The sequence below is a fragment of the Mesoplodon bidens genome (assembly GCF_964165515.1).
Source record: "Mesoplodon bidens genome assembly, chromosome: 8".
NCBI lineage: Eukaryota > Metazoa > Chordata > Mammalia > Artiodactyla > Ziphiidae > Mesoplodon > Mesoplodon bidens.
Genome location: NC_138165.1, coordinates 51408934 through 51422314, shown reverse-complemented (window position 1 = coordinate 51422314; position 13381 = coordinate 51408934). Strand labels below are relative to the sequence as shown.

At 39.3% G+C, this 13381-nt stretch overlaps 1 protein-coding gene across 1 annotated transcript; it reads left to right on the top strand.

The window, feature by feature from the left end:
- Nucleotides 1–12356: 12356 nt before the first annotated feature.
- Nucleotides 12357–12944, top strand: LOC308621683 (small ribosomal subunit protein mS33-like; the record flags this gene model as incomplete). The annotated part of the gene is made up of 1 exon (XM_081242382.1): nucleotides 12357–12944. One exon carries the CDS (start codon nucleotides 12357–12359, stop codon nucleotides 12675–12677), a length of 321 nt encoding a protein of 106 aa, XP_081098508.1. The 3' UTR covers nucleotides 12678–12944.
- Nucleotides 12945–13381: the final 437 nt, after the last annotated feature.

The window sequence follows — 13381 nt, the reverse complement described above, 5'->3', positions numbered from 1 at the left end:
AGAATTCACAAAACCTATGATCTCTGCCCTGCAGGTTCTTGCTTCATCAAATGTGGAATGGCAGAGCATACTAGACATTGAAGAATATTTAGAAAGCATGTGTAGTTAATTAGGGATTGTTAAAGTGCAAAAATATGTGCATAAGGCCCAGAGATATGAAGTATGGTCACATCAGGGGAGACTGTTGGGGCCCTAAAGAAAATGAATTACTGAGTAGGGCATAGACCTATATTCCAATATGTGTAAAATGAACAAACAAACCCAAGAGAACAGAGAAAAGATCAATGAGTCATTCATTATCTTTGTCAGAACATTTTATCAAATGAATATTTTGATTAGAAAGTTATCACAGAAAAGTTCTTGCAGACAAATCTACAAAATCTTATATAATCAAAGCTGGAATATGACCTTCATTATTACAGATTGTCATGTTTTTTTCCCAGCCAATGGGAAATTTGTCTTTGTCTCAAACCTAGTGTCCTAATAACTAAGCTCTTCTCTTTACACATATTTCTTTAAGCATTTGGAGGGCAAAGAGTATGACTTATATAATGATTATATCACCTTCAGTGCCAAGGAAAATAGTTTGCACATAGTCAGTCCTTATTCAACAAATGTTGGTCAAATCAAGCTTCAGTGAAAAATCTCATTTTTGTAAAACATCAGTACTGTCTTCAACTAGACTTGGCTCTTAATGGATTCCCTGGCAAAATGTTCCATTACCTAGATGTCTATGAAAAAAGATGCTGTTGCATTTCTTAAGGTAAAAATCAAATGAGTTTAACCATCTTTTGTGTTCCCATGGCATTTTACATAGGACTCCAATATAACATACATCACAGTTTAAAGAAATGTTTATCCACTTGCTATACTAGACTATGTTCTTCTCAAGAGAATGGACTATATTTTCTTTTCTTGGCATCAATGGAAGGAGCTGTGTTAGATCCTATGTATCGGTGACTCAATAGTTGTTGAATTAGAATCCTTAAATAGAAAATTGTGATAAGTGAGTTATTATAATGAAACAAGTTCTACCAAATGAGGAGGGAAAACTTTTTGGACAGTTTCTCTTTGCTGTGAAGACACCTACTTAATTTGTCAAAAGTAGGAGGAAAGGATAGAAGACCATAAATTCCGCTGTTTTTAATATGTCCTCTTATTTTGTTCTGATTGTCAGATTTATCAGGGTCTTTTGCACATAGCCTGTAAACCTATGAGAATTTGTTTATGTACTTGAAAGTAAATCAGCTAGTGAAAAACTCTATATTTTAGTGTGAATGCTAGTATCTTTGAAGTACATGCTTATTTGAATATTCCAAACATAAACTAATGGGTTTTAAATGTATTTTTTTAAAGAACACAGCAAAGAAGACACTGGTAAGTGTCAGCAGGTAGGGAGGGAGGACCAGGAAGAAGACAACCATTTCAAGGTATAGAAGTTGATTGTTAACTTGACAGCCAGCTCTAATCTACAACATTGTACAACATCGAAATGCTTCTTTGAAACTTGGGAGCTATGCTTTATTGAGACAAGGATTGTGTGTTTCTCAAAGTGTGGTCTATGGGTAGGGTGACCATATTATCATCCAAACCCAAACACTTTCAAGAGTTAAAGGGGGCACTCTTAATAATATGTTTACTACTAGTATTAAGAACAATGCTGGGGTAATCTAGTCCAGTTGGGATACATCATCACACTGAGTGGACCACTTATATTGGAATTATCTAGGGTCTTGAATTCTGGGCTGTAGTCTTTTGCTCTACACCACAAATGCCTCCTGGTGACTCTCCCTTCCCCCACAAAAATGTGGGAATGAAACAGGTGGGATTTTTTTTTTTAAAGAACAGTAACTTATTTATTTATTTATTTATTTATTTTTGGCTCTTCATTTCTGTGCGAGGGCTCTCTCTAGTTGTGGCAAGCGGGGGCCACTCTTCATTGTGGTGCACAGGCCTCTCACTAACGCGGCCTCTTTTGTTGCGGAGCACAGGCTCCAGACACGCAGACTCAGTAGTTGTGGCTCACGGGCCTAGTTGCTCCGTGGCATGTGGGATCTTCCCGGACCAGGGCACGAACCCATGTCCCTGCATCGGCAGGCAGATTCTCAACCACTGTGCAACCAGGGAAGCCCCAGGTGGGATTTTAATAAACTGTTATCACTCCCAATCCTAGGATCCCCAAAACAATAACTATAAATTAGAAAGAGACTGAGAAAAGGGCTTCCCTGGTGGCACAGTGGTTGACAGTCCGCCTGCCGATGCAGGGGACATGGGTTCGTGCCCTGGTCCGGAAAGATCTCACATGCTGTGGAGTGGCTGGGCCCCTGAGCCATGGCTGCTGAGCCTGCACGTCCAGAGCCTGTGCTCTGCAATGGCAGAGGCTGCAACAGTGAGAGGTCCGTGTACTGCAAAAAAAAAAAAAAAAAAATGAGGAAAAATATAAAGAATCTTGAAAGCAAGTATTTTAAAAATCACATTTTTAACTGAAAATATTTTAAGATCACAATATTTTAACTTAAAGTACATTCAAATAGATTCACAAAAAATCATTTTCTCAGAAAATATATAATTATTCTCAGAAAAAAAGTTTCAAACTCTATTGTATCCATCACTCACTACAGTGAATTCTAGCCTGTGAAAGGCAGAGCACAACATTGAGCAGAACCCAAGAAGAAGTCATTTATATTCAACTTTTCCAAAACATGACACTTTTATTGTGCTTTTTTCTAAAGAATGCTTATCTGCCAAGAAATGAGCAAGGGCGGGAACAACCAACTATAACAAGAGAAAGGTTGTTTTTTCAGCATCACTTGTGATATATGCAGATTTATATATTTAAAATTAAAACATTAAAATTATAGCTTAAATGTTTAAATATTATTTGACCTAAAATAAAAGAAATAAATTTACCAGTTGTAGTTTCTCAAAGCTGAAAGGACTCCTCATCTAGAACAAAAAAGGCACCATTTGTTTGATATCATTTTGATGAATTATTAATTTTATCACAGCTAAGATGACAGCTAACATTAGAACATTGAATTATTAATTTTCAAATGTGCAATAAAAAAGCAGAATAAACATAAACTGAGATGTGTTTTACATATGGGTTACATTGCTTATATATCCTATTTAAGAAAAGTACCAAAGGAAACAGAAGGAATTAAAAATCTTGTCAACACTTCTGATGAATTCTTTTATGCAGTACTTTCTATGCCACTTTAAAATATAAAACACAAATAACTATGTATTGTCTGATAATAAATGTGATTACTGAACACTAAAGTTATACATTATCCATACTGCAAGTCATCTTTGTGTAGTTCCAAGCAGGATAGTTTAAGTACATAGTGCTAATAAGAGTGAGAAACATCTGTGGTCTTAAAGAATTCACCACTAATCCTTCCTGGATTATTTTATTGAGAGATGAAAACTGTTCAGAATAGCTTCCAGTCATTTTTTTAGCCATTATGTTTTTGTCATAACAACAATTATTCCTGTTTTTTCATAGAATAAAACTCAGAGAAGTCCCAGTTTTCCTCAACTGTATATACTTGGTGAAGTTTCAGTCCAAAAATGATGATAGTATCCAAACAGCTCTATCACACTAGGGGCCAATGGTGTGTCCTTCAGATTTCTTCTCATAAACATCCACTGAACTCGAGCCTTCAAAGCCTTAACACTCGACTCCTGAATAAGAAAGTGTTTCCAGGTGTTGGTGTCATACATACGCCAGCAGTGTATAATGGAGCCACTGCTCAGAACAAAGGGACAGTTACAGGAGATGGAGGAGGGGCTGTAGACTGATGGATATTTTTAGGACGTGGTTCCCTGTCAGAAGAAAGAAACCAGTTGTTCATCCCAGAGTTAACAAGGATTTAATCTGGATAAAGGATAAGTTTCCATCCGTTAAAATAATTTTTTAAATTATGCTATTTACTGTTTAGGCACATGGAACAGGGAGTACAAAAAAGAAGATGGAGTTCCACAACAAATAAACTTTTTTTTCTTTCCAGTGAAGTAGGACCCCAGGTAGGAAATGATATGACTTATAGATAACTTATCTATAATTTAGACAAAAATTTTAGCCAGAAATCCTTCTGGCATTTCTGTGATAATATTCTGTGATAATATTCAAATCAATAGTGTTTAATCACTATTTTTACACGCCACCATTGCTTATATATGCCCCCACTGAAGGTTCTGTGGAACCTGCTAGATTATTAATTATATTATTGTATCTAATAATTAAAACATATGCTTTACATGTTATAATACATATCAAGTGACAAACGTTCATACATGAAATAAGAATTAGCCTCTGTGCTCTAAGCCATCTCACTCTCATCAACTCTGTAAAATAGATACTATATATGCATCTATTTTTAAAAGATTAAATAACTTGCCCAATATGGCATAACTGGTAAGAAGCTGAGGTAGAATTCAAATGTGTATCTGTGTGGATTCAAATCTCTTCTTTTTCAGATAACACAGCTCCCTCTTAAAAATTCACAATGTATGTTAAACTATTAAATTGTCTGAGAACTCAATATTGTGTAAGTTAACTTAACATTTGCTTCATTGGCTTTACATAATTCACTGAGTCCTCATAACAACCCCTGAGCTTTGTACTATTATTACTTCACTTTTACTTGAAAGGGGGCTGAGACATGAGAAGTGAAGTAAATTGCCAGTCACTAATAGAACTGGACTTTGAACTCAGGATGGTGACTCTCTCAATTGTGGTGTGGTATTATGCTCATGTGATAGAATATATTGATATAGGTATATATAACACTACATTCTAAACTGAAAATATTAAAAATTACAGGTAAGAAACTAACAGGCTCTATGGCTCCTGGATTCATCAGGAAGACAAGATTTCAGTTGCTTCCTTAAACAATTGAGAATTAAGTCGGCTCCCTTCTAGAATGTGGTGGGTTCTCCTTCCAGAAAACACCCAGCTTTGAGACTCAGATCATCTGACTGTCTCACCCAGTAACCCTCCATGTTATAGGTTTTTTTGTTTTTTGTTTTAACAGATGAAGTGGGTCCCTCTCCCTCCTTGCTTAAAAGTTTAATTTGTAAGCTTGTCATTTTTTTTCAATAACTCCTGATGTAATTTCTGAGGATTTCAATATCCACATAGTCATAGATGATCCTACTGATACCTTAGCATCTCCATTTCTTGAGCTCCCTTCCAACGATTTTGGCCTCTGCCTTTTTTCAGTCACCCACTCTTAATGTCCTATGTTAGACCTTGCTGTTACCAATAACTCAACTCTTTCCATAATATCAATTCAGAATCTCTCACTCTTGCAGCACCATGGCATAGACTGACAGCTAGTTTCTCAACTCCAACTTCTTTGACACATTCAAACATCCCACCATGTTTTCATTTTTCCTCACTCCCCTAAATCCTTACTTATTATCATATCTGGCTTAATTCCATGGCCATTATCATAATCATTTCCTTACATATACCCTCATTTCTCTTGCCCTCTTCTCTCCTCCTGGCACTTAACTGGCAAAGCCTCAATCTTAATTAATTTAAACTCAAGTGGGCCCTTAATGTTGTCAGGCAATCACACTACTTTCCTCTAGTGCTTTCATTCTCTCACATTCCTAAATGACTATTTATGACCTTCTCTTTTTGCTCAATTTTCAGCAACTCATCCCCCATCATCACTCACCTAGATAACAACCTTGCTTCCTATTTTAGTGCAAGAACTGAAGCAATTGGAAAAGACCTCCTGGGACTCCGACTGCCATATTTATTCACCCACCACCATCTACTCAATCTTTCCTCTTCTTTCTATGCTCTTGGCTAAGGCCAGACCCTTTACTTATGCATTAGATCTCATACCTTCTTGTATAATGAAGGATCTCACACCACCAGGTCTCTCCTCTTTTTAATCAAGAACTTTTCCTCGGCATTCTGGATCATTTCTGATAACATACAAACATGCACTTAATTGCCCCACAATTTTATCTAAAAACAAGTGAATGCTTCTTTTTATTTTGCCCTATAACTACTCGTCCCTTTCTCTATTTTTCTTTACAGCAAAACTCACCAAAAAGATGTCTATATTCACTGCCTCCAATGTTTCTTTTTCTTTGAACCCACTCCAATCAGGCTTTTACACCCACCTTTCTACCAGAACTGGAAATCAATGACCTTCAGACCCAAATCTGACAGCTAATTTTTAGATCTCACTATATTGAACCTATCATTGGCAATAGACATTATGGGTCATGATATTTTCCTTGAAACACTTTCTTCATTTGACTTGCAGAGTGTCACATCTCCTACCTTAACTGTTGCTTTCCTTCTGTTTACTGTGTTGATTTTTCATCTTCTTCAAGACTTCTTTTTGATCTTCTCTGTTTTCACCTAAGCTTTCTCAAGACTTATGGCTTCCAATATTATGAATAGGCTATATATCACCAAATGTTTATGTCCATCCAAGACCTGTCCCATGTATTGCATACTAATAAATCCAACTGCATAGTGCTTACCTGTCCTTAAATATCTAGTAGACAAGTCAAATTTAACAAATCCAAATACAATTCTTCATCGTCTCCCAGAAAACGTCTACACTTTTCATCATCTCTATTATGGACATTTAGTTCTTCCTATTGCCTAGGCCAAATATCTTAAAGTCAATCTTGATTTCTCCCCTTTTCTTTTCACTCCACATCAAATCAGTAAGCATATCCTGTTAGTGCTATATTCAAAATATATCCAGATGACAACCACTTCCATTGTTAGGCTTCAGTCTAGTCCCTATCTGTTCTCACACATATTATTGCAATAGCCTCCAAGCTGATTTTCCTTCCTTTGTTCTTATTTCATATGGTAGAAATGGCTAGGTTTATGTGTATGTTTTACTTGAAGGTGAATGCCCAACCAAGAACCAAATTTCCCAAACTCCTAGCAGATAGGTGGAGCCATGTGGATAATTCTAGCCCATGGAAGGCAAGGTTATTAATTATGCAGTACTCATTTCTTATGCTCTCTTCCTCTTCTCCAGAAACCATGGAGTCTTTTTGCAGAAGACCCTTCCATTGCAAGATGGAAAGAATATAGACCCCTGTGTCACTAATTGGAAGACAGTGATCAAGAAACCTGCCCATCCAGAAACATCCACGTTGGGTTTTGTTATGAATGATAAATACATATTTTATTAAGCCCCTGAGATTTGGGGATTTGTTACATCATTTATACTATCTACATTTTCTACATCCTATTTTTCACCAAGCTGTCAGAATGAACCTATTAAAACATAGGTCAAATTGCATCACTCTTTTGCTCCTTACTTTACTTAGTCACACAGGCCTCCTAGCTGTTCCTGGAATGCACCAACCACTACTTCACTGCAAGCCTTTTACTTGCTCTTTTCTGTGCGTGGAGTGCTCTGTGCCTAATTCTTTGTATGCCTGCTCTCTCATCTCTTTAGTCAATCTCTTAGTGAGGCTTTTCCTTGACCTACTTATTTAAAATGGAATCTGACTTTCACTCTGACAACATATATTACCCTTCTTGTTTGAATTTTCTCCAGAAGAGTTGTTACTATCTCACACATAATATTTTTTGTTGTTTTATATTTTGTCTGCTTGAATCTCAGCACTTAGAACTGTGTCTAGAACATTCCAGGAACCCAGTAAATATTTGTTAAAGGATAAATTAGTTGAACCAATGATTTCTATATTTTTCATTTTTTCAAGCATTTAACATTTATTGACTTCAATACATTTGGGGTTCTTTGGCCTAGAGAACCCTAACCCACTCACATATACACATCCCATCCTTTTATCACACCCATCTTTTAGGTATCAATTTAGATATCACTTCCTAAAGCCAGAACCCCAATTTTCTTCTACTGATACCTGTCTTCCATTACCTTTCCTGCTCTGCTCATCTGTTACCACAGAAGTTTTCATATGGTAATATACAATAGCTTACCTGTCTGTATTCCCAACTATATTTACTTTCCATGAGAGCAGAGATCATAACAGTGTGGTTCAGTCTTGCATCTCCACCATCTATTGCAGTTTATGGTTCATAAAGTAATAACTCATTAAACTTTCTTGAGTTCAGAAGACTTAAAACTATTTGGATTGGCAATTTAGAGATTTCTGATAATTATGGATTATGGTTTCATGGTATGAAGAGTGGTAGGAAGAAGCCAGAAGATTGAAGAATAAGTTTTCAGAGAAGAGTAGAAGCCGTTTTAAGTTTTTATGGCCCAAGGCATGAATCAAGGATGATTTTCTGGCACCAAGTTTTTTTTTGTTTGTTTGTTTGTTTGTTTGTTTGTTTGTTTGTTTTTGCTGTACGCGGGCCTCTCACTGCTGTGGCCTCTCCCGTTGCGGAGCACAGGCTCCGGACACACAGGATCCGCGGCCATGGCTCGTGGGCCCAGCCGCTCCGCGGCATGTGGGATCTTCCGGGATAGGGGCACGAACCCGTGTCCCCTGCATCGGCAGGCGGACTCTCAACCACTGCGCCACCAGGGAAGCCCTGGCACCAAGTTTTTATAGTGATGCAAGGAGTGTGTGGGCCAAGGGCCTTGAGAAGAGAGTATATTTTAATTTTCCGACAAAAGAACCCAAAGTGCATGTGTCTGTACTTTTTTTTTCTTTTGTTTTGTTTTGTTTTGCCATGCCCTGCAGCATGTGGGATCTTAGTTCCCCGAGCAGGAATCGAGCCCATGCCCCATCCCGTGGAAACACGGAGTCTTAACCACTGGACCACCAGGGAAGTCCCCTGTCTACACTTTTTTTTTTTTTTTTTTTTTTTTTGCGGAGCACAGGCTCTGGATGCACAGGCTCAGCAGCCATGGCTCACGGGCCTAGCCGCTCCGTGGCATGTGGGATCTTCCCGGACCAGGGCACGAACCCATGTCCCCTGCATCAGCAGGCGGACTCTCAACCACTGCACCACCAGGGAAGCCCTGTCTATACTTCTTAAAGACAAGTTGAACCAATATCAAGCCCTGGAAACAATCATCCTGGTACTTCTTATTCTGAAAAATGAGTTGGTTATCCAGAGTTGTTCGTGTAGCTGTGCAAAATTATTTTTCAACAAATATTCACTCCTCTCTTATACCGATCCCCAGCTTAATTCTATGGTGGGCAGAATGTACGTTCCCAGTCCTTGACTTAAATTGGATATTAGAGAACAGTATGGTGTGACCCTTGAAATATGCTTATACTGTAGGGCTTGTGTTCTCACACTCCTGTATTTCAGTATGAAGGGAAATGCCTTTATGTATTGCTGCCAGTCCAAAGAAGACAAGAGATATGTGAAGTAGATCTGAACCCAACCTACATATTGGAACCAAGTCCAACTTATCCTAGCCAAGATCAGCCCAACTTTAGAGATCTGCAGACTATGACAGAAGTAAGTCACCGAGTTTTGGGATGGTTTTAATACATAATTATTGTAAAAAGAACTAATTTATAGAGAACTAGCTGTCCTTTTCCCTTCTCTCTTTCCCAAACATTTTGAAAAGAATTGGGACAAGGACAGGGAAGAGGTTCTACTTTTATAACCCTAATGAAAATACTAGAAGTTTTACTGTCCTTTATGCTAAATCACTGAGGAATGGGGAAAATGTTGGAATAAATCACCTATTGAGTCTTTAACTTTTATAAAACTCTCTTAGATACCCCTTCCATAAAATTGTTACAATCTTCGTATACATTAAAATGGCAAATGAGGTTTCCACTTAAAATATAAATTCAGATGTTTCCAGTTGTGACCAAAACCCGCATGTATCCTTTGGAACTGGGGGTCAACAGAATGAAACCACTTACTTGGAGCTTATAAATGTTGCCAGTTCCTAAAGCTGCTGACTGCATTCTGGGAGTTTAGGAATGTTTCAGGCTAATAGCTAACTGCATGGAAAATTGAAAGGTAAAGACTAAACTTCTTTCAAACATGATACAGTCTTTGTGAAAGTAGCCCATCCTTTATTTCCTCAAACGCATTCAGCACCACATTTTTGCAGCCGAGGTATCTTTGGCCACACAAAGCAGGATGTTATTCTCTTATATATGCTGCCAGAGGGACTGGAAGAGCAACAGCCTTAAAGGAAGTGTAAACATCTTTCATTTAGCTAAATGGAGTGTGAACTAGAGTTGCTATATTAAAGAAGGAGCCAAAATAGACAAACATACACATACATGCATGCACTTGTGCGAGCGCACACACACACACACACAAAATCATCTCCTGGCTCTCTCTTTTGAGTCTATGAGAACTCAAACACAATTCTATCAGTCTTTTTATACCATATAAAGCAGACCTTATTGGAATTTATTCTTGCTATGTAATTATATTTTAAAATAGCAAACATTTATATAGCTCTTGCTATATGTGAGCCACTGTTCTAAGCATTTTATTAATATTAGTTCACATTATTTTAAAAATAAACCTATAAGGAAAGTAATTTTATTATCTTCATATGACTCATGATATAACTATATCACAGAGAACTTAAGTGATTTGCCCAACATTACCCAGTACAGGGTGGAAGTGAATTTTGATTCTGAAATCTATGTTCAAAAGTCTGAGAGAAGGCTGGATCAATATGGTGGAGTAGGAAGACATGGAGCTCACCTCCCCCTACAAACACATCAAAACTACATCTACATGTGGAATAATTCTCACAGAAAACTAACTGGAAACTGGCAAAGAACTCCTGTACAACAAAAGCTGCAAAAAAGATTTCCATGTAACTGGGTAGGATGGAAAAAAGGCAAAGTGTTGGGACTTGCACCTTGAGAAGTATCTGTAAGGAAAAGAAGGTCCACTCAGGCAGACCCTCACCCTGGGGGAGTGAGTGGGTCGAGCCACAGACTGGGCATCCCAGTCCTAAGGTTCTACACAGAGGATACAAGCTCCCCTGTCTGCTGGGGGAAACACTGAGACAGATGGGACTGGAAAAGCCTAGACTCCATTCATGAACAGCGTACGGTTGCACACGAACAGTGTGCAGCTTGTCAACAAACGGCAAAAAGAGCTCTGTACTGGCAGCTGGCTGCCACCTAGGGGTGCTCCCCAATCTGAGTGGGGTGTGGGATCTAGGCTCTGGGTCCTGGGAAAAGACTTGGTCTAGCTATGCAGAGATAGCCCAGGGGCCTGGGGTGTGGTCCAGGTGGAGGAGCTGCGACCATTGTCAGCACTTACCCAAACAGCACCACAGGAACCACTGTGACCAGCACACTAAGGTCCCTTGTTCCCAACTGAGTGAATGCTCTGGCCAAACCCACTCCATGCCACAGCTTGGCACTGGATCTGGGGCAGACAGGCCCTGGGAAAAGAAAGACTCAATCTAGGGATACAGGGATGGCCCAGGGTGTGGGATGATGACAACCATTGTTGGTGCTTACTCAAGCAGCACCTTGGGAACCACCATGTAAGTAAGCCACAGTCTCACTCCCAGGTGAGCAAATGCTCTGGCCCTGCATACTCCATGCTGCAGCTTGGCACTGGAACTTGTACAGACAGCTTTTGGGAGAAGACTCAATCTAGTGATTCAGAGGAGGCTTGGGGGACTCTGGGGTATGATCCAGGCAGGGCACTGGCATCAAACTTTGGTGGTAGTTCAATCAGTGCCAATGTGATTGGTACTGACCTCTGACAGCAGCACAGCCACCTCAATTCCTGCAGCCAAAACACACTGACCCCCAGCCCCAGCCTAATGTATGATCCTGCCCTGCCCACTTCACACCACAAACTTGGACTAGATCTAGGGTGACCATAACAGGGGAAGAGACCCAACCTTGGGCTGCATCTGAGCTGAGCCATGGACACCTATACATGTAGCAAATCAGAGCTCTGAGTGCACAAATCTCACTTCAGCACTCCCCTTCTTTGAGGCAAAATATGCACTCAAAGGGAACAGAGCTTGTTCAATCCCAATCCTCAGGGCTTCTTCTCAGGCAACTGGGGAGCAGTGACAGAGCAGTGACCATCACAGAGCAGAGAGGAAGTCCACCTGACACCCTATGAAGACTTTAGATCCTCCAATACTAACTACAACCCCTATCAAGTTGAAAGTGACCAGTGCACCCTGAAGACAGACAAGGTTGGGATCCACATCAAAAACAGCCCTTGTACCAAAGACACTGGATACACACAGTCTACATAGGGATGCTCCCACATAAAAATACCCCTTCAAGAACACAACAGATAACTATTTCTCCTAAATTCATAAAGACAGAGAAATTTAAGCAAAATAAAAGGCAGAGGAGCTATTCCCAATTAAAAGAGCAAGACAAAACCCCTGAAGGGGTTTGAAGGAGAGGAAGGTCATGACTAGGGACTCTTTCTCCTTGCTGCTCAAGAAATGTCTTCAGTTTCAGAATATGCCTTTCACATGAGTCATCTGAGTGCCCAGTTGTTTGGTGAATTTGCCAGACCTACTGATTCCAAATCCATGAAAGTGGTGAAGCTGTCTAGTGAGCAGCCTTTGGCCAATAGGAAGGAGACTTATGACTGGTATCTAAATCACAACACTTATTTTGCACTCATGGGAGCACTATATTTTCTTGGCCTCTACAGAGACAAGCATCAGGACTTTAAGGATGAGCAGCTGCATCTGAAGAAGATTTGTGGAAAGCGGAAACCAAGGAAAGGAGAAGGGAAAAGAACAGCGAAAAAGAAATAGTGTTGGTCTATCAAGAGAGAAGACTTTTCCCTCAGGGACTGAGAGCAAGAGGAAGTGTATTTATTGTCCTTCCACATACTGGAGGAGTGTAAGCTTCCTAAGTTGAAGGTTATTTGGAAGAACACAGTCATCTCCATGTTGAAGTCTAATCCAGTTGAATTGTGACTTGTTTCATGAACACACTCTAATCCTGCAAAATTATTTGCCTTGGTTCTGTAATCTGAGGTTTACCTTATTCCCCAAAGAAATGAATGCATAATTATTGTTGAATGACTTGTTTGGGAGAGGATGGGATGTTGGGGGAGTGGAGGGGAAACTCATTAAATGAACATTCTCATTACCTTCTTCTTGCTTCCCCACTTAACCAGCCCTACACTCTTTCATCTCTTTGGCTGTTCAGCCACTGTTTCACCACCAAGCTCACAAACTTTATGCACCTCTCCACCTACTCCTTTGAGAATATCTGTAAGATAAATTTGTGGGATACAAGGCTGTGCCTGGTATGAAAGTATTGAATACCTGCTGTATACAAGCTACCAGAACCCTGGTAATACAATGCTTTGCAACAAACAAACAACAACAAAAACCCCTGAAAGACTAAATAATTAAACAGAGATTATCAGTCTACCAGACATCAAGTTCAAAAAGGAGGTAATAAAAATTCTAACTGAATTAAGAAAGGTTATTGATATAAATGCAGACCA